At 32.7% G+C, this 21,836-nt stretch overlaps 4 protein-coding genes across 4 annotated transcripts; 1 reads left to right on the plus strand and 3 right to left on the minus strand.

The window, feature by feature from the left end:
* Window positions 1-163: 163 nt before the first annotated feature.
* LOC123904511 (equilibrative nucleotide transporter 3-like) lies at window positions 164-2,453 on the minus strand. Its single transcript, XM_045954168.1, has 10 exons — window positions 2,405-2,453; window positions 2,219-2,323; window positions 1,924-2,079; window positions 1,685-1,828; window positions 1,489-1,594; window positions 1,179-1,354; window positions 930-1,090; window positions 581-839; window positions 377-463; window positions 164-256 (listed from the first exon to the last, which is right to left on the minus strand). The coding sequence occupies exons 1-10, from the start codon at window positions 2,444-2,446 to the stop codon at window positions 164-166; spliced, it is 1,329 nt and encodes a 442-aa protein (XP_045810124.1). The 5' UTR covers window positions 2,447-2,453.
* A 1,659-nt stretch (window positions 2,454-4,112) lies between these two features.
* On the minus strand, window positions 4,113-7,535 carry LOC123904512 (cation/H(+) antiporter 15-like). Its single transcript, XM_045954169.1, has 3 exons — window positions 7,311-7,535; window positions 5,502-6,497; window positions 4,113-5,417 (listed from the first exon to the last, which is right to left on the minus strand). The coding sequence occupies exons 1-3, from the start codon at window positions 7,533-7,535 to the stop codon at window positions 4,113-4,115; spliced, it is 2,526 nt and encodes an 841-aa protein (XP_045810125.1).
* Window positions 7,536-9,503: 1,968 nt separating this feature from the next.
* LOC123904513 (E3 ubiquitin-protein ligase RSL1-like) lies at window positions 9,504-11,770 on the plus strand. Its single transcript, XM_045954170.1, has 2 exons — window positions 9,504-10,105; window positions 11,608-11,770. Exons 1-2 carry the CDS (start codon window positions 9,504-9,506, stop codon window positions 11,768-11,770), a joined length of 765 nt encoding a protein of 254 aa, XP_045810126.1.
* A 4,970-nt stretch (window positions 11,771-16,740) lies between these two features.
* On the minus strand, window positions 16,741-21,075 carry LOC123908898 (protein PLANT CADMIUM RESISTANCE 12-like). Its single transcript, XM_045959626.1, has 5 exons — window positions 20,529-21,075; window positions 19,567-19,630; window positions 19,223-19,387; window positions 18,655-18,720; window positions 16,741-17,615 (listed from the first exon to the last, which is right to left on the minus strand). The coding sequence occupies exons 1-5, from the start codon at window positions 20,825-20,827 to the stop codon at window positions 17,451-17,453; spliced, it is 759 nt and encodes a 252-aa protein (XP_045815582.1). The 5' UTR covers window positions 20,828-21,075; the 3' UTR covers window positions 16,741-17,450.
* Window positions 21,076-21,836: the final 761 nt, after the last annotated feature.

Below are 21,836 nucleotides of genomic sequence, written 5' to 3' on the forward strand. Positions count from 1 at the left end.
TTCTTCTTCTCTCGGCGTGCCTCCTCTTCCTGTTGAGTGTGTCTTATGCTATTTATATAGCCACTGCCAAACCTAAATTATTTTCTTTTTTCCACGCAAGCAACGCTCTTTATCTTGTTTCCATCTTTGGCCCATTACACATGACATATGTGTAAATAGAATACTATTTGAAATCCTTCCCAACTTTAAGTGTATCCTCCACTCTAATGATATATCTAAGCTGAACAATAAAATAAAGCAAAACTACACCAAATATCTGATTAATAAAGAAATAAAAGTAAAAATATGCAATTGACTTATAAATTTAAAAACTGCAATTTATTCAAATTGACTATAAATTAATTAATAAACTAATAAAGAAAAACTAAAGATTAACCAAAAAGACTCTAAAAGCTACATTTGACGAGAGGTCATCAATAAGAATCAGCACAAGCAAATTACCTAGTGCATTCTGTTCAGGACCCTACAAAAGTAACAAGATTATAATAAAAATTTGAGTAATTAATAAAACCAATTTATGTACACAATTCTTAATAGTTTATGAATCTGAAGATTAAAAATGATTGATAAAATATTTCACCTTGTAGCCTTTTGGTGCAACTGTGAGCACACAAACAGTAAGGTATCCATGGGTTAGTCCTAAGAAAGAAACAAGCACAATCATCCATCCTTGATCACCGTATTTTGCTGTGAAGTAAAATGCCGGAATCAGTAGTAATCTTGAGAGAATTGCGGCGAGTAAGCACTTTCTTGACTCCAACTTCAGCAATTCGACGAGAGGAATGTATCTTGATATTAGATCTGAGACGCTGAACACTGCGATCAAAACCAGCACGTACCTAAAACATACCACCAAATGTGTCGTCATGTAATAAACAACTTGGATGATCAAAACTAAAGATTAGAGGATTGATAATAAATGTGCTTACCATTTTCCTAGCTGATGTGATCCTGTATTTTCATACAAGAATCCAGGGACAATCGACAAAGTTAAAACGTATATCAGAAATAAATCAGCAGCATAGTCGATGTTCTGAAGAAATAGCTGACTATTGCTCAGTCGTTCGTGTTGTTTATCATCAAATCCGACCTGTACTAGTTCCAAATTCTTGAGGTTATTAAGAAACACTTCATGAAGCTAAGTAAGTATATGATAAGTTTAAGTTAAATGACATTACTTGTTGGTTTGTCTCATTTTGAATTCCAGCAGCTGCTAAATCAGCTGAAACGGTCTTCGATCCTTCGGAGGCTGCCTTTGAGCGATAATATTTTACAATGGATAACTTAGGAAAGTAGTATGCATAGAGAATAATGCACACTAGCTCAAAGCAGGTAGAAATTGCAAAGAATAGTACTGCAGAATCAAAATTTTATTGATGAATATTAAGTCTATCATACATTTAGCATAGGACTTATAAAATGGAATATAAGTATGTGATTAAAACTGATTTTGATTTATATTTCCACTAGTGAAAAGGAGTAACATACAAGCCCCTTTTCGAAGTCCATTATCCGATTTCTCAAATGCCACTTTGGTGAGAAATCTCAAACCAGATGTTAGAACTCCCGAGGCCGCTAAACCAGCTAAGTAGGACTGCACAATAAACATTAAAATAGTATGATTAATTCTATAATACTATTATATTAAGATTGTAGAAATATAGATATTTTGAGTAGGAACAACCTGAATGAACTCAGGACACATAAAGGACATGTCTCCAACCATGCCACCTTGAACAAGAGCATCTGCAACACCAAAACTAGCAGAAAGAGCACATAAGCCAATATAATGTACAATTCCTCCTTTCCCCGATATTGCTAGATCTAACTGTCACACAAAACATTATGTTAAATGTTGCAGAAAAAAATGGTTACATGAAATTAACAATCAAATAAATACTGAACTGAAGAAGTTGTACTTACAACAAGAACTAACAAAGTGCAGATGAAGAAAATAGTGTATCCGGTTATGACTCGCATCCTAGTGTTAATCCTCGACTCATTGTGTGTCAGTATTACCATTGCCACAAGTGAAAATGGTAGATAAATTATGGTGAGTACTCGAGAAGGATGGTATGTCTATAGGAAAAACATGTTATTGTTAGACCAATATCTTCATTAATATGTGATAAAAATCAATTTCAAAATAAACAATACAGAAGCAAAAATATGTATGCCATTTCTATTAGTATTATAGTATGATTTCACATATACTTACAGGAAACAGTTTGTAGTAGTAGTCTCCGATTGTCATCATACTATTCCATGCAACAAGGGATCCGAGTCCAAGAACGAAACAAACTACTTCTGCTTGAAATTTTCCCTGCTTTAAATCATAGATTAGTAGGCAGAACAATATCAAGTAATATAGTTAATAGTAATAAATAAGTAACAGCATATATACCTTCAACTTTGGTACTACATTTTGATCTAAAGTAGTGGCCATGACTAATTCTCTGTAAGAAACAAAATTAGAGTACATTCTCAAAATGTCAATGAGATATTTCAAAGAATATTTGGAATTGAAATAAATAAAGAAAAGAGAAGAACATACATGAAAATGAAGGACCTTCTACACAGAAAAGAAACTCAGCTATTAATACTGAGATGTGCCTCTTGAACTGAAAATATGAACCTTCTACAAAGAAACGAAACTCAATAATTGATGCTGTTGTTGAAACAATGTGATTTCTGAAAAAGCAAAGCATGTTTTTGAAACCATGTGGAGTCCTATGTTTGTTTTCCAATAGTAGATAAAAACTTTTCATGTAGTGCAGATGATATAATTGAGGGGAAAAACTACAATTTAGTGAAAGCATATTTTTCATAGGTAAATTATTAGATACTTTGGAGTTTGATTGGTATTTTGTAGACAATATTTATTCAAGATTTAAATTAATTTGATTTAATTGCACTTTTAGTCCTACTATTTTATCAAACTCATGAAAATATTCTCCCTATTTTAAAATTGATTTTTTCCCTTAAAAAGTGATTTATTATCTCCAACATTGAACCTAATGGGTGAAATATACAAAAATTTACCTTTTTTTTTAGCCTAAAATTGCCACTTTTAGGGGAAAAAACATTAGTTCGAACCAAAATTACGATAAACCTGAAAATAGAGGACTAAAAAATCCGACTTTAAAATAGCTGGATTATTTTCGAGATTTTGATAAAATAGAGGGATTAAAAGTGCAATTAAGCTATTTATTTTAAAATAAATTCATAGTATAAAACATGACAATTGAATGATGAGTTCACTTTTTTTGAGTTAGGAATAAAAATAAAAGTGCACTGATAAAAATTGTTTCACTTTTCAAGATTCTTGTCTAATTGTATGTAGACTTTGAATTCTCATATTTGTAGCAATGCCAAAAAGATTAACCTATGTACAATGATTATCTAATATAGACTATAGTAAGAACTTGTGTCATGATAAAAAAAAGTATATTTCTACATAGGACAACTTAGCATCACAATTTGTGCTTTAAAATGATTACTTTCTGTTCCTGTTATTACAAACTGCAACATAATGAATCATTTTAAGAAGACTTAATAATACACAAGATTGTTACAAGAGAAAGGGGGACACAGCAGACCCTCCCTAAGGTCTAAGAAAACCGATAATAGGATAGACATTCTCTATTATTAACAAAGTCCTCTCTAATCGAAGCATGACATTGATCAAACCAAATAAAATCAGATATGGAAACCCCAAGTTAGCAAGTTTGTCACCACAATGGTTACCCTCCCGAAAGATGCGAGAAACAACAGACATGTTGCTCACTATGTTTAAACAATTTAACCATCTGTTTTTCAGCTTCCAAAGGACAATACTATGAGACTTGAAGGCCAAGGTAACCAATTTGGAGTCAGTCTCCAACCAAAGCTAACCCCGGCCACAAGCTCTGCTGAATAGGCATCAGAAACACCAAGATTTAAAGCAAAACAACCAAGGATATTAACATTCTTACTTCTAAACAGACCTCCACAAGCAGAAGGGCCTGGATTCCCAACGGAAGCTCCATCTGTGTTGCATTCGATCTAGCTGAGAAAAGGAGGCTGCCAAATTACTTCTCTAACGATGAGAGCCTTTGATAAGAAATACTAGTTTATAAATATTGGGGTCCTAGATTATTTGCCACCGTTGACACCGCTACATATCTTCCCCTTTGTTGTTGACATCTGGTTTTTTCTCTCAAGGAATTAAAGTTATCACTTGATTGCCAAGGTTTATCATTTACAAGAATGTCCTCTCCATCCGGCCCTTGTCCAACATATTGATGCATCACAAGAACTGAAGCACTTGTTTCAAAATCTGAAGAAGCTAACAAATCTCCAATGGCTCCTAACTCAGGACATTCGCTCCAATCTGTCAACCCTTCGGTTAATGCCGAAGCTTTTTCCTGACCTCTCCCAACTATAAACAAGTCATTGACATTGTTCATTTCTCTTATCGCTGAAACTGTTTCCTCTCCATTACTCACAACCTTCTCTATGTACTTGATTGAGTCATCACTTGCAGCTATCATCTTTATGTCATTAATACACTCCTCGTCTATTTGGTTTGAAATTATACTTCTTTCATCGTCTAGTTGATCATTGTTGGTCTTCAATTCAGCCACATCCTTTCCTGGAATGAAATGCATCACAGTGAGAAAAACTCTTTGATGCCTTGACATTCTCCATCCATACGATAATGCTTCCCTATCATCCGGTCCACCGAAGAATAACACAGCAACCCGGTGAGATGCTTGGTTTGCAGTTAACCGATTGGATCCATTAAGGCCTCTATCGACAAGTATCCCAACTGAGCAAGGTGAGCTTTGTAATAAGTTATGGTTAACCAGTCTCAATGCAGGGTTTGTTTCTTGCATGTCTCCGTCAACTGTTTGTTGTTTATGGAAAGGAATGATGATGGTGGCTACCCTTTTTTCCTCTGCCAAAATGCATATGTCTTCATGCATGGTTGGGTAAGGGGAAACAACTGTCAAAGGTTGAACCGAGACATAACCAACGTGTTCCTCAAAGTTCTTAAATGCGGTGATGATGTGTTCGGTTTGTGCTTGTGTTTTGTTCAGTGCTGGGCCTCCTGATTGTCTACTGGTATGCACAACAAGCATGGCTGAAGCTCGATTGGTGAGTTCGACTAAGTGGAGAACATGAGCACATATTGGAGACGTTTTGTTTGGGTATGTTGCTTCTAGAAGATTGATTATGGTAGGGACATTTCTAGGGGCATGAATGCAAAGCAACACCCTTAACTCTGCATCAATTCTTGTACTTTGCATTGTTCTCTTTCTGTAAGGTATCAATCTTTTCCTTGGCTTATAGATTAATGTCGCAATAGGTGAAACTGTTGCTGTCATTATAAGTGTTGCAACAACCATGATTGAGAATATTTCATCACCCAAGACCTGCAAGAATATCACAAATCAGAACATGTAATATCACAAATCAGAATTTTACACTGTCAGTACATCAAAATTAATTTGGTTTACCTTTTGTTCCCTCCCAATATTGAGCACAATCATTTCAATAAGACCTTTGGTGTTCATAAGTAAACCAAGAACAACACCATCACGGGTTGGTATGTCGAAAAGGACTGAAATAATGAGAGTTCCGATGACCTTGCCGAAACAAGCAAGAGGAATGATTGTGAATACAAATGACCATGAACCAGTTCCATGGATTAAGCTAATATTAGTCTTAAGTCCACTGATAGCATAAAAAAGTGGGAGTAAAAGCCCTGAAACAAAATCTTCTAGCTTTTCAATTATAGCAGCTCCAAGTGGACCATTTGGAATCACTAATCCAAAAACAAAAGCACCAAAAATAGAATGTGTTCCAATAACATCTGTAATGAAAGCTGAGATCGCAACACCGACGAGTACAACGCATATTTGGAACTCGCTAAACTGTTTTCCTTCAGGAGTTCTGTTGATCAACCAAGTAACTGATGGCCTAACAACAAAAAAACAGAAAGCTACAAACAACATATTTGACACTACAACCCAAACAGAAGCCCAAGTACTTGAATTTTGCTCTGATAAAGCAATAGCTAGAGCTAGTAAAAACCAAGCACACACATCATTGATGAGGGAAGTTGAAAGGGCAAGTTTGCCTAGCTCAGTGTTGATGAGTTTGAGCTCAGCAAGCATTCGAGTAAGCACGGGAAAGGAGGTGACAGATAGAACAATACCAATATAGAGAATATAGCTAATTTCATTTGTATTTTCATTTTTACCACTCATGGAAAAGGAGATTCCAACACCAACAATTAAGGGCAATACCATACCAGCAACGGCAATGGACACCGCCTTTGTCCCGGTTCGTTTCACAATAGAAATGTCCATCTCTAAACCAATTAGGAACAGAAAGTATATCAGGCCTATGTTTGCCATTGTTTCTAAAAACATTGCACTTTTTAGAGGAAATATCATATTTGCTAGTTTTTCATCTCTACCAAGCACTGATGGCCCCAATAGCAATCCACCCTGTAAATATCATCCAATAATTCTAGCCAATTACCAACTTATAACAAAAAACAACATGCACTATTATTATGACCAAAACAAAATTAATCACATTTTTGTTCTACTTCTACATGGTATAACAACAAAAAAAACCTAATGCAGACATGTCGGCGTTGAGTTGAGAAACTGATTCACCGAATGAGCACTAACCTAGAGATTCATAGATTCAGGGTTCAAACTCTGGAACTAACATAACTCATTAGTTTACAAACATACTAACATTTGTCTATCAAAACAAAAACTAAATAGCTATATATGGAGTCCCTGTGATTTTACCTCAGTTGGTTGGGACATCGCATTTTATATGCATGGACCGGGGTTCGAACCCCGGACACCCCACTTATCCACCTTACGGGTGGAATTTCTAGCCACTAAACTACCTTACAAAAAAAAAAGAACTTCCACTTCTACACGGTTTCACAACAAAAAAAACCTAATGCAGTCAGCTCGGTTGGTGAACTGAGTTGAACGAGTACTAACAAGAAGATTCGGAGTTCAAACCTTCAGAACTAACACAACATATGGTAGTTCTAAACATAATCCACTAATTTACTAACATTTGTCTATTTGAAAAAGAAAGAAACAAAACCTAATATTTTTTTATCAAGTAGCCTAGCGGCTAGAATAAGTGGGTGTATCAGAGTTCGAACTCTCGTCCCTGCGTTTTACATGCAATGTCCCTAACAACTGAACTATACTCACGGGACCTAGTACATTTTAACAATATGTAATAATAATGAAATAATAGGAATAAAGGTGGAAGAGAAAAGTTACCAGGATTTCAGCAATGACACGAGGTTGATGAAAGGGTTTGAGGATAAAAACAAAGAAACGTGTGGCAAGAACAACTAAGGTTATTTGCAAAACAAAGAGAGGAATAGAATAATCTAAAGGGTTATCACCTTGCCATACACCATTTGTTGTTGTCATGGTTGGTGTATAGCAAATTATTGATATGTCTGAAACATTGGACGGTGCTAACATTGTTGTGTTTTCCATTTTGCACCAAATTAATTTAATAAATTAACTACAATAATAATATCAAATCAAGAACACAAGCATTAATGATGGTCACAAAATTAATTAATCAATACCCCTTTTGTTATGATGAAGAAGATCAGGCTAAGGGGTATTGATTAATTAATTTGTTTCCTTCACTTTTTTTTTATTATATTAATTTTATGAAGAAAAATAATATGTGAAAAAGAAATGTGAAGGTACCCCTTAATTGCTTGTGTTCTTAATTCTGGATAAAAGATGAACAAAAGGGATCAAGGCAGGTTAGCTTTGATGCTTCCCTGCCCAGAAATCCCAAATGAAAGTGACAATTAATTTTCTCAGGTCATAATGTACTATTTATATCTTTCTATTTTTGGAAACTAAATCTAACTTGTGACATATGTTTTAATGTGGCGTGTTAGCCACTTGGGTAGAAAAAAAATATTGTTTTTCTTTTTTTTTTTTGTTGACAAATATTTTTTATTTTGGATTAACAAATAATTTATTTTGGTACAACAAATATTGTTTTTCTTCCAACCATATTTTTATAGTTTCCTACTTACTCCAACAATTGAAGTTTAAGAAAATATTCTTCAAAAAAAAAATTTAAGAAAATATAATTGCATAAGCTATTTAAATTGAACGCTAGACATACTTCATCCTTTATAATTTAGAGGTATTTATCAACCAACTAATAAGGGAAAGCTGCGTAAATAAATTTGTATATGTTACCTACAACTAACTTATAAGTTATAACCAACTTTTATTTCACATGCATATAGTTTATTGTCATTGGTCGATGGATAAATACCTCCAAATTATGAAGGGGTAGTTTAGAAAAAACTAAAATTGAATTGAAGATATAAATATTTATTCAAGTTTCCCATCTTGATCGAGTTATTTTTTAAATCGATTCTATCATTCTTTTAACAATTGTTCGTAATCGTTCTACCACCATATCTTATCTCAAACCTCTATTTAAAGAAGTTTATAATTTACTACACTTTTAGGATTGGCCTGTCACTATTCAACATTGATTTAGAAAAGACAACTCACGTGCAAATTTTTTAACAAAAAAAAAAATTGATGCTTCTTTCTTCCCAATTTTAGTTAATTCAGATTGTCATTTTTTGCATGCACTTTTGGTGTTGAATTGTAAGGTTATTCTCACTCCTCATTTAGTTTGTTAATTTTTGCGAAGAATTATACGAAAAACAAAAACACCTAAAAATCACCTTATCCATTAAATCAAGTTTTTTTTTATTATTGTTTTTTGTTACAAGTTTTTTTTATTTAATTAATACTCTTAAAGTTTTTGTAGTGAATACTTTTAAAGTTTTTTTTTTTTGACTAATTAATTAATATTTAATACTAGTATGGTAACATAACCAACAATTTATCTATATCTATATATACTATATATAAAAGGATACATGAGTTTTGGTAATTTTGGTGTGGACTTTTCATAATACCAACAATATCTCTGATTTTTTTAGTAGCAACAAATATATTTTATTAACAAACCCATCATAACATAAGTCACATTTTTATTTTTTTTTGCAACAAAAATCTTTTATTAACAAACTCAACATAACATAAGACTTTTTTTTAATATAAATTAGACACTGTCTGGCCCGCTAGTTTTAATAATAAAACAAAATATCAATCAATAAAAAAAATAAAAAATATCAACGATTTATCTAAATCCTAATTTTTTTTGTTTGTTACAATACCATTTAAATTTATTAATGATCACTTAAATTTAGCTAACTTATCTATTTTGGTTACAGATTTCGGTTACTTTTGAAATTCCTTGACTAATGACCAAATCAAATAAATAAACATCAACTACTATATATATAGTAGTGAGTAGTGACAGTGTGAGTGTTTCCACAAAGTCACAAAAACAACCTGACTCTTGCCACTTATCTGGCAAGCGAAGCATCTCCGACATTCTTAATTTGTCCGATGGAGGAAATAACGATCGACATTGAAGGAGAGTCTTCAAATTCAAAAGACACGCTGTTTGTTTGTGAAATCTGCACGAACACTAAAACAATGAGCGATGCTTTCTACATCAGCGGTTGTCATCATGCTTATTGCTCCGATTGCGTAGCCATGTACATCGGTTCCAAACTTGAAGAAAACATCACAAACATTGTGTGTCCTATTCCCGGGTGCAGTGGTTCGTTAGAAGTGGACTTTTGCCGTTCGATTCTTCCAGCTGAGGTTTTTGAACGGTGGGGTAACGCGTTGTGTGAGACTTCAATTGATGTATCGGAGAAATTCTATTGTCCTTTTAAAGACTGTTTTGCTCTTTTGATCAACGACGGAACAAAGACCGATAAAAATTCTGAATGTCCTAATTGTAATAGGATGTTGTGTGCGCATTGTAAGGTTCCATGGCATGAAGGAATCAAATGCAACGAGTTCCAAAAGTTGAACGCCGACGAGAGGGGGAGAGAAGATGTTATGTTGATGAAACTTGCGAAGAAAAATAAGTGGAGGCCATGTCCCAAATGCAGATTTTATGTTGCTAAATCTGAGGGTTGCAACAACATGACATGCAGGTTTGCTTTCTATTTAATCTTTTATTGCTTTGTTATTGAATATAACACACACCAATAGGTAAATTGTACAAAATATTTTTTATATGTTTTTTATTAATTTTGTTTTCAATGAAGAATAGCCGGTGGTAAACTTTACACGATTTTTTTTTTTTAAACAACCAAAAAGATACAAAGGTGACAAAACAACTAAGATATCCCTGTTATGTTGGCATTTTAAAGAAGTCACCTAAGAAGTACCTTGATGATATATATTAAGGCCACTTCTATCATTAACAAAACCCAATGCATAAGAATATATACTCCGGTTCAAATTACTTGTTGTTTTAGAGAAAAAAAAAATTTAAGAAAGTGTATTTTTGCATCTTATCTTCCTATTATACCCTTATTTTAATTCACTATTAATTTTTTTTTTTGCGCAGACTTTCACTTTCCAATAAATTTAATATATTATGTACAAAAAAAATTAATATGTTGTTCACCAAAAAAAAAAAAATAGTTTTCAAATATATATTTGGAATTTACATAAGGGTATAATAGACAAAATATAACTTTAAATTATTAAAACGACAAGTAATTTGAAATAATTTTTTTTTCTAAAACGACAAGTAATTTGAAACGAATGGAGTATATATTTGTCTCAGTAAAAACCTTATCAAAGAAACGCAATCCGTAAACTTTACACCGTAAAATAGAGAATAACTAAGAAAAAAGAATAATAGTTTTGAAATAGAGTTTTCAAAATTTAATAAATGGTAAAATTATTCTATATATAGTTGAATACACCGTCAATTAATTTAATCATTCCGACATGAATTTGAGATTCCAAATAAATTACAAACAATTTTTAAATTTAAAAGGATTAGGATCTCATACCAAAATATAATTCAAAAGAGGGGAGCGCTCAAACATTATACACTTAATTGACTGAACTCGAGAATCTGAACTATGTGGGACTCCAAATAAACTACAAACAACTTCAATAAAAGAGTGATAACCTATTCTTATCTCTTCTTCTTCTTTTTTTTTCTCATTAACCACCTTTTACTATTATGTTGACTAACTACCTTAATGAGTAACAATTTTCAATTTTAGAGATGATGAAGTATATATTAACTTGTAGATGGCTTCTAAGTTTTAATGTGAGGGCTGTAGCAAGTCCCTCAGTTGTGTATCGCTTACATTGACCATTTGATTTAAGAAAGCCTACATGATAACCATACTAGGATATCCTTTCGATAATGTGACAACACATTATTAGATGCATATGTAAAATTATACTGACAGTGCACAACAATTAAACTCTTAATAAAATACTGACTAAACATTTGTCATTTTAATAACAATTCTTGTCTTCAGTTCCTCATTCATTATTCCCTCGACTAGTTGTTTCCTTTCAACTAAAAATAAAACTTATTTTTTCTTTTTTATTTTCCACAACTTATTTCTTGTTTATCATTAATTTTGATAGTATATTTAAATCGTATTGTTAATTAAATTTGCAGGTGTGGTTGTAGTTTTTGTTACAAATGTGGAGGTGCCTTCGTTGCCGACAGATGCAACTGTAATTTGGGTCAAGATCTCTCCGCTGTTGAAAAATTCTTTTCTTTATTAATCATATTGTTATACATGGTTCTCTATATTATATGGCCATACATATTCAAATAAGTTGTGTACTAGAGTCATCGTCTTTTTTAAAACCATGGTTTTCCTTCAAATAAGTTGTGTAGTAGAATTTAATTTGTAAATCTGTCTAGTATTTTATTTTGTACATTTCAACAAAAGTAAATTTCATTAGAATGAAAGTCTTTCTTCTTATTTCCTTTTTATTTGTCGTTTTAGATTTCTACACATATGTCAAATTGTCAATGCACAACTTTGATCACTAATATCTTTAATTATCTTTTATAAAAAGTTATGAAAATTTTATATTTTGAAAATACTCGTCGGGACAAATTGAATATCTTATATGTTAATATTTATTTTATATATTAGTAGAAAATTAAGATCAAAGTAGATCATATTAATAGTGTGCATGATTCCCAAACGACAAATAAAAAAGAACGGAGGAAGTACTATTTAGTAAATTACTATACATAGTATAAGTCGTGGGATAGAAATTGTTGGGAATTCCATTTGATATGGTTGGTTGTTGGACTTTTGCCTCCTACGTGCTATTTGAATCTCTAATAATATTTTTTGCTTTTTTTTTATAAAAAAAAAATGGTATTTGATCTAAAGATCGACTACTTTAAAAGAGCAATATAATTACACTATCACCAATAATTCGACTTAAAATTTTGAAAAGAGCACACTTTGATGTCTTAAGAGCACTGGCTACTAGGGGTTTTGCATCTTTATTATTGATTGATCATTCTATTGAATTGATGATTTGCATACTCTCTTTATCTATTTCTTCAATCACGATCACTACAACATTTTTCGTGTTTGGCAACGGTTTTCATCTTGATAATGTTGGCGCAGCAAGCTCAACAATGGCAACACAGATAATGAACAAGAAACGAATTCACATGTTACAATGATACTTATATGAGTGTTACTTGCATAACAAGTCATTAACTAATGGCAAGAAACTCAAAACTAACCCGAGCTATATTACAACTGTCACTTAACTACCTTCAATGGAATTTTAAATTCTAACTAAAATGTTACTTCTCATACAAGTAATCAATTTAGCTAATATCAATTAATCAAAACATGCCCCTTTATTTAATTCACATTAGCTAAATCCTCTACTCCCATCAATTTTCAGTTTCACTGCATCAGAACTTTTACCAGTGATTTCTTTAATTAAATTCTTCAACCATATGGGGCATGAGTTGCATACATTGAATCTGTTATATTATCTTCTTCACAAGAGAGTGCCACAAACTGTTCCTTCTTAATAACACCGTGATATTGGTGCATTACAAACCAAAAATATGTAACTTGTAGTTGATTTTCTATCATCTTATAAGTTTCCACACCAACTAGCATCAGTGTACCCTTTCAGTTTACACTTTATTCATATATCTGAAGCTAGAAACAAAATACCACTATCAACTGTTCCTTTGACATACCTCAAATGTTGGTAAGGACAACTGAATGTCCCTCAAGATCCCAATAACCGAGAGCAGATCCTCTCCCGTATGATTTCCACGGGAGGGAGTAAATTTTTCATCATGACCATTGATTCATTTTATAATTAAATATTTATCTTGCAAAAGTAATAAACATGTGGTCAAGATTAAACTGCAAGAAATTTACACACCGCAGAGAACTCATACTCCCAATAACCCTAGTCAATTCTAAGTAGGGCCTTTTTGACACGGTCTTAATTTTTATCATGTAAAACAACTCTAGATTATGTTCACAATCTCTATTCCAACACAAATGTCGAATCATATGTTACATTATGAAACGCACATCTTGATATTAAGGTATGATATTTGAACATCAAAATATTAACAATAAAATGCATATGATGATTATTTTATCTCTCTTTTATTTTGGTGATTACTTCTCTACCCTTTTATAAATTGAGGGTATTAATTTATACCGTCATGACACCAATCAAATTCAACCACATGCATGTAAATCAAACATAAGTAATTTTTTACCATAATTTTGACTACTTTTAATTTCAAATAATTATATTTTAAGGTACTAATTTTCATTAATTATATTTTAGGTTACACATATTCAATGTGATGTACTAAAAAGTACGATTCACAAATCCTACAACATATGCATCTTTTCTTTTTGATCTTTTCTTTTGTTTGTTACAATACCATTTAAATTCATTTAGTAAAAGAATGATCACTTCTTCTTTTTTTTGACGGAAGAATGATCACTTAAATTTAGATAATTTATCTTTTGTCAAAAAAAAAATTTAGATAATTTATCTATTTTGGTTACAGAGATTTCGCTTACTTTTGAAATTCTGACTATAATTATCAAATCAAATAAATAAAAATCAAGTAATATATAGTAGTGATCATAGTGAGTGTTTCCGCAAAGTCACAAAAACAACCTCGACTCTTGCCACTTATCCGGCAAGCGCAACATCTCCGACATCCTTAATTTGTCCGATGGAGGAGACAACAATCGACATTGAAGAAAGAGAGTCTTCAAATTCAAAAGACACGCCGTTTGTTTGCGAAATCTGCACAAACACTAAAACAATGAGCGGTGCTTTCTACATCAGCGGTTGCCATCACGTTTATTGCTCCGATTGCATAGCCATGTACATCGGTTCCAAACTTGAAGAAAACATCACAAACATTGTGTGTCCTATTCCCGGGTGCAGTGGTTCGTTAGAAGTGGACTTTTGCCGTTCTATTCTTCCAGCTGAGGTTTTTGAACGGTGGGGTAACGCGTTGTGTGAGACTTCAATCGATGTATTGGAGAAATTCTATTGTCCTTTTGCAGACTGTTCTGCTTTTTTATCAACGACGTACGGAACGAAGACTGATAAAACAAGTTAAGTTACAAACAACTTCAATATTGTTTTCTCATTAATCACCTTTTACTATTATGTTGACTAACTACATTAATGAGCAACAATTTTCAATTTCTTAGATGATCAAATATATTAACTTGTAGGTGTTAGAAAACTTTAACGTGTAGTTATTACAAGGTGGCTTATAAGATGAAGGCTCTAACAAGTATCTCATCTGTGTACCACTTACATCCATCATTTGATTTAAACAAAACTTACATGATGTTATTAGTTTTTACCATAGAAGGCACCGACGAGGGATTTGATGGAGTCGTCACCTTAGAAGCCAATGTTATTATTTTATTTACAAGGGAGCTGAGAATCGAACCTAGGATCTTTAATATACTACACAAACCCCCTAAAAGCCCCTAGGTGCACTTTTAATTTTTCAATGTTACTCTCACTTAGAAGTTAAAAGAGGTTAATCCTGAATTAAAAGTGAATGCAATGTTGGAGTTAGAAGTTTATGCAACTACATTATGATGCAGATACCTTTCACTATTTATATAACTCTTGTAGTATCTTCCTACATGGATCTTTAATTTGGTTTGACTATGTTATTTCCCTTTTATAGTATGAAATTTCCAATAAAAGATAATTGTTGTCCAAACTCCAAACTACAATATAAGGTACTATGGTATAACATGAATGACCATTAAAATGTGCTATTACTAATTAACTTGTTGCTTTCTTACTATGGATAATACCCAATATTAATTCACTTTGGTTGGTCTGCTGGTATTGACTTGTGACTTAGGAGTGTGCTCCTCTTAAAGTCTCAAGTTCGATTCTTTCTAGTTTCAATTTGAATGGACTAATTTTAATTTCTTAAAAAAAAAAATACACAATATTGGGGTTTGTATGAACTTTGAACACCTTAAAATATGCTTTTACTAATGCATTTCCTCCTTTCCTTTGCCTTTATAATTTTAACCAATAAGTTAAAGAAAAGATAAGTACAAACAAAATCCATTGATTAATTCTTTAATATTAAAGAATTAAAGAAGACAAAATTTGACCTAAGAGTTTTTGTTCAACTCCCCCACTAACAATATGTAATGTGTTTTAAAACACGTTATATTGACCAGTTGTTAGTTGGTTTAATAGTGATGGCGCTGAACGTATTGTTAAATTGCAGATGTGGTTGTAATTTTTGTTACAAATGCGGAGGTTTCTTCGTTGCCGACGGATGCAACTGTTATTTCTATTCGGGTCAACAACAAGAAGTAATTCGCACCCCTGCTGGAAATTTACTTTTTGATAATTCTCTTTGAGATTACCTTGCTGCTTGTTGTTTTTTTTTTATTCATCCTTCTCCCTCCACTGTTGTTGTATTATTTCTTGAACAAGTTTGACTAGTTATACAAATTGTCCATGATGGACTATTAATTCTTACAATTTCTTTTTCAATTTCAACCATTGGATGAAAGAAGCACATATAGATCATCATAGACTTCCAACGTTGAATAAAATGTATTTTCACTTTCTTTCTCCTTTGCTTTGAGCTTTCAATTTCAACCATTCCAAATGTATTTTATTTATTTTGAAAATGATAAACTGTGCTTCCACTATAGTGGTTAAAGAAAGAAAAATGATAATATAATTTTGAAAGTAGTATATTTTTTTAGACAAATTGAAAGTAGTACATTTAATGCCTTGTAATTTTAAAAAATAACGTGTTAAAAGTACTAGTAGTCCATATGTTTTATGTCAATGTTTCAACTCAATCCAGAAATAGAGGAAACAACCACATGGCTTTCAGAAATTAATAGAATATATAACACATGGATTGGAGAGGGATTGAAGTGGAAGTGTAATGTAAAGATTTATTTTATTTTTTCTAAATTGGGTATCCTCGGCAACCAGATGTAGATATTAATCCCTCAAACTTTGTGAGATTCAAATGGACAACAAATTTTCTCAAATTTTAAAAATCGAATGTCAAAGATAAGATGTGAAACTTCCTCAAGGTAGAAACTGTAATCTTAAATCTTAGTGGAATTTCACCAGCATTAATATTAGGCTTTGTGTCACACTCATGACTCAACCTAAGTAAATCTTTCCTACAAATTTGCACAAATCTAGTTATGCTTTATCTTTCAGTGATACCTAATAAATAACTAAAAGTCAACTCATCAACACCACTAAGTTATGCTTGACTCATTACCAACTCAATAAGCTAAAAGTTTAAACTTAGTTCAGCTTAAACTTGTTAATACAAATGCCAAGGAAATAGGTTATATTTCCTATAATTAAGCCAAGCTTGTTAATACAACACTTGTATGTTTTGATTACAATAATTAAGATGGGATTTTTGCAACACTATGACACTAGTCAAACTATATATTACAGGGTTGGTAAAAATAAGACCCCATCGGTTTAGAATGACATACTCTATATGCACATTTTGCAAACTAACATCATGGGGTGGTAATTTTAAAAGCAACATCGTTCTCCGTCTAAAAATTGAGAATAAGTCGGCTTTGAACAAAGAAAAACGAAGTATATATAAGCTTGAAATGTTTGAGTCTAACTTGTCGAAACAATTTGAACTCGAACATTCTCAACTTATACAAGTCTCTTTGCTCCAAGCGATGTGAGACTTATTCTCCAATAAAAACATCACTTGTTTCTCATGAATGCCACTAACTCTTAGTCCTGGCATAATCGGTGTTTGTTAGAGCCTTCATTACATTCTCTTTTGGCTTCATGAAATTTGATAGAACTTTGAAATCAAATATGTAGTGCAGAAACTGGGGATACATTTCAGATGAAGAACCATTGTTTCAAAACTTTTTTCACTACCTTGATTCAAGATTCATTGATGATACTATATGTCTATTTCATCTATAGGGTGTAATTTTCATCGGTAAGCTTGATAGACTCAATAGTGGGAGGGATCAACTCGGCGAGTGGTTTATTCCCATTCCTAATGCCACCTATGCATATGGTATCACCCCGACCGTGCCAAGTGCCGTCTTGAACGTTGTTAATCTCCAGTGTTCTTGACTCCTGCGTCATGATACAAAGATACAAAAATTGAATACAATTAAGTCACTGATTATAAATATATTCTCATTCTGATTATGGTCACCACTAAATTTGAAAGATGTTCTGTCATCAAAAGATTTATCTCACAAAATACTTATGTTGTCAATCTCAGGTAGCGGCGAGTACGCGGATAGCAGGATGACCGCTATTGTGAAGACTAAAAAGTCATGTACAAAGTAAACATAAATTCCAACAGCATACATAAATACTCAAAAATAGAAAAATACACAAAATTAAAGGGACAATCAAACTTAATAACTATAGCCAACTTTGTCGTTTCCCATCAAAGTAAGTTCTAAATGTAATCAAAATGATATCTCATCAAAATCAAGTTCTAAATGTAATCAATATAACATTCGATAAAAATCAAGTTCTAAAAATACTCAAAATGACATCGCATAAAAAAAAAAAAAAGACAAAAGCAAGTTCTAAAAATAAACAAAATAAATTGCACATAAAGGAAAGAGAACAACGAAAAAGGAAGGAGAATATAAACCTTCACACAGAAATAGAGCAAGGAGAACACAAAATAGAGAAGAACTCGAACGAGAGAAAGGCAAGGCAACAATGGCAGAACTCAAACTCAGGAATAATGGCAGCACGAAGAGAGGAATTCAAAGACAAGAACGAAAAGCGGCCACAATTGAACAATCGAACACGTAGATTGCAATATTAGTTTCACTCAAAGGATGAAAAAGCACCAATATACCCTCAACAAATTTAAAATAATTTAAAAAATGAGGGTTTTTTAGAATTTTTCACCAAAATTGCAATAGCGGCGGCCATCAAACCGGCTATGATAGCGAGATTGCGCTGCGATGGTGCCGCTTTTCAACCCCTAATAGAGGCCGCTATTTCTGCTACTTTCAGGGGTGCTTCGCAGGCCTATGGTGTGGCAGTAGAGGGGTGCACCGCCACGCTACACCACTATAGCGTGCTATCGACAACATAGCAGAATACAGTGTACAAGAAGTCAAAAAGGGTTAAAATTTTGAATTACCTGACACAATGTACAACAAGGACAGACAAAATGGTAAACACAATCATCCACCGAACTATCGCTACCCTGAAAAAAGATATCGACAAATAGTGCGTTAGATATACGAATGCAGCCAAAATTACACCAAACTTAGCCAACATGTATTGAACAGAAAATACAAGCAGCCAAAATTAAACAATCATACTCCAACACATATGCATGCTAGCAAAAAAATTCACCAATCCTCCATCACATTAGTACAAAAGAATTGTTTAACAGGACGAAAGAGACAATGGAACACTTTTGTCATTTGATTGCATGTCAGAAAGTTCTTCATTGTATTAAACTACATGCTTCGATCGAACAAGAAAGATAAATAATATATCCAGTTCAAAATGTTGTAAGATCATATTAAGCCTTTTAATATCATACACTCTTTCAAAATGTGATAAAATATTTAAATTTTGTAGGGTATTCTCACACCACGAGGGAGTCAAATTAAAATAACACAGTTATAATACTAGTTTGATATAATTAACTGTTAAGTGGACAAATTGAAAATATATGTTCCAGAAATATATGTGCCCACCTTGATGTTGAATTTCTTTCGCATGCGAGTTCGATAGAATCCTAAATATGCTCCACCAGTAACGACGAAGGTGACTCCCAGGTACAGAAAGTAGTGATGTCTCGTGACGATAAAGGCTATGAAGTTGAAAAGAGCACAGATGGCAAGAAGAAAATATACAAATGCCTGCAATATAAAACAAGGATATTCAAACTTCAAAGAGTTATATAATGAAATATCAGAGAAGTTGGATATGGAAATCGTCAACTCTAAATACGATTCCCTTTTGGTAAAATTTGAAGTTAGGATTAGATCATTTTAAAACAACAAAAAAGCTCCAAGAATTTTCAGGCAGTGTAAATAACCTGAATATAGCAAGAACCAAGACCAGCTCGCTTCATGTTCTTCCCAAATCGGTAGCAGGGACAACTGTAACACCAAATAAGCTACTGTGTCATTAACACATACATAGACAACGTGACCAAAACATGGATGATTCAGAAACAAGTTAAACTGATTTAGATTCATCTTTCAAAACCACATCAACCATCACAGTAACTCGGAAAAATAAATCAATGTCACAAATCCTTCGCACCAGCACCAGGATGAAAATAACATTGGTCTACCTTTTGGAGTTGTACGATATAAACCAATAGTGAAAATCACAGGTCAAGAGCAAAAACCTATACCGCAGAAATGCACACCGAACTGAACTGCACATTACCAGCCAACACAACTCACATCCCTTATACATTTACGAAAAAGAGGGTAAAATTATTTTATTTTTGAATTCGGAGCCATTAAGAGCCAGATAGTTTTCACAGTCTCTTGCACAAATATTTGAAAGCGCGCGAAATGGAGTGAAAACAACATAACAGTTTTGTAATTAAAATTGAAAAAATAAAAAAGTTGACCCAAGTTTGATGATAATATTAAAAGGTCAATTTTCCATTCATCCATAAAATTGTTAAATTAGATTTTCTTAACAATAATTGCCCAATTTGTTCCCTATCCTCCATAGCCCCCTTATCCAAAGTCTAAATATAGAGTTAGGGATCTAATGAGTAATGATCACAAAAGAATATCTTACATGTAAAATCTTAATCTCATCAAACTGAAATTATAAACTACCAAAGATTTATCAATCAGGAAATAGAAATAACAAACAAGCAAATAATTTTGAGGGGAAAAAATTAACAAAAAAGTCAAAAAACAAAACTTCATAACATACAGAATACAGAAAATCAAACAAACACAATCAAAAATCTAAAACGACAATTTCTAACATTTTGAAAATAAAAAGGAACAGCATGAAACAGAACTTCACCATGCAGATTCAACAGCGATTCTCCGGTGTTCGAAACAATCAAGAAGTTCACCCTCCCACATCCTCAAAACACCACCAAACTCTTCACTACGTTGTTCATCATTTCCAAAACTTGTTCCACCAAGCTTCCCCCAACTTCCATTAGCAGTTTGTAAAGCAACAGATGAACAAAGCATATCAAAATCCAAAACAGCCATACCTTCCAAAAGCCTCTCCTTTTCTCCACCACCTTCTTCTTCCTCTTTTCTTCCTTCTTCCAACACCATCACCTTCTCTTGTTGCTTCTCCAAATCCCCCATTGCCAAAAAAAAAAACCCAAAACCCTCAAAATAAAGCTATCACCTTTTTCTTCTCTTTCTTCCAAATTCAACTTTTTTTTTATACCCAATTGAAATCAAAGACAACCCTTTTCGTTTTGCTTTATGGGTTTTCAGAAAATGGAAGAAAGATTATTCTTTTCGTTGTTGTTGTTGGTGGGACGTAGGTTATCTAATGAAAGCAAGAACAAGTGGGAACATTTTTTATTTCTTTTACAAAATTTTTTAATATTAAATTTACTAATTATTATTAGTACTAGTAAAAAATGGTGTGTGGGTCCCACATAAGTCTCTGTTTAGTTTGGATTAATTAATGAATGGTGTTTTTTGTTACCACATGGTTACTAGAATATAGCAAAAAAAGATTTTATCCGGATAATTAGCAATAAAATCTGATCTACTAATTTTGATTTTGTGTTTTTTGACATGGTAGAGATTTTTACTAATAATAAACAAGATCAATTTCTCTAACTTGATAAGTTGAGAATGGAAAAACTAGATTAAGATATGCTAAAACATGTTAAAACCTCCATTTAAAAATAACAATTTTTTTTTAAGTTACTAAATTTGATTTAGTAGTAAGAAATTCGGATAGTATATGTATGAGATTCTAGGTTTTTTTTTTTTTTGAAGGGAAAAAGATTTATTGAGAAAAATTAATCAGGAGGTACAAAATCTTTATCTTTTTGGATAAAGGGCCATATACAAGTTGGGACACAATTGATCCACTCACTATTGGGCTCTATTTCAGCCCATTTAGCCATCTCATGAGCAACCCGGTTGGCACTTCTAGGTACCCATCTGATATCAGCATTAGGGTTTTCTTCCAGAAAAATTATGCTGCGCTGAACGATCCACCCCCAATCTTTTCTTATCCTCATTCGACCTTTGATAGCTTTCACGATGGTTTGAGAGTCCGTCTCCAAGACAACTTGATGATTAATGAATTTCGCAACCCATTCCATTGCATCATTCAGAGCTAGAGCTTCTC

The sequence above is a fragment of the Trifolium pratense genome, linkage group LG2 (assembly GCF_020283565.1).
Source record: "Trifolium pratense cultivar HEN17-A07 linkage group LG2, ARS_RC_1.1, whole genome shotgun sequence".
Lineage (NCBI taxonomy): Eukaryota > Viridiplantae > Streptophyta > Magnoliopsida > Fabales > Fabaceae > Trifolium > Trifolium pratense.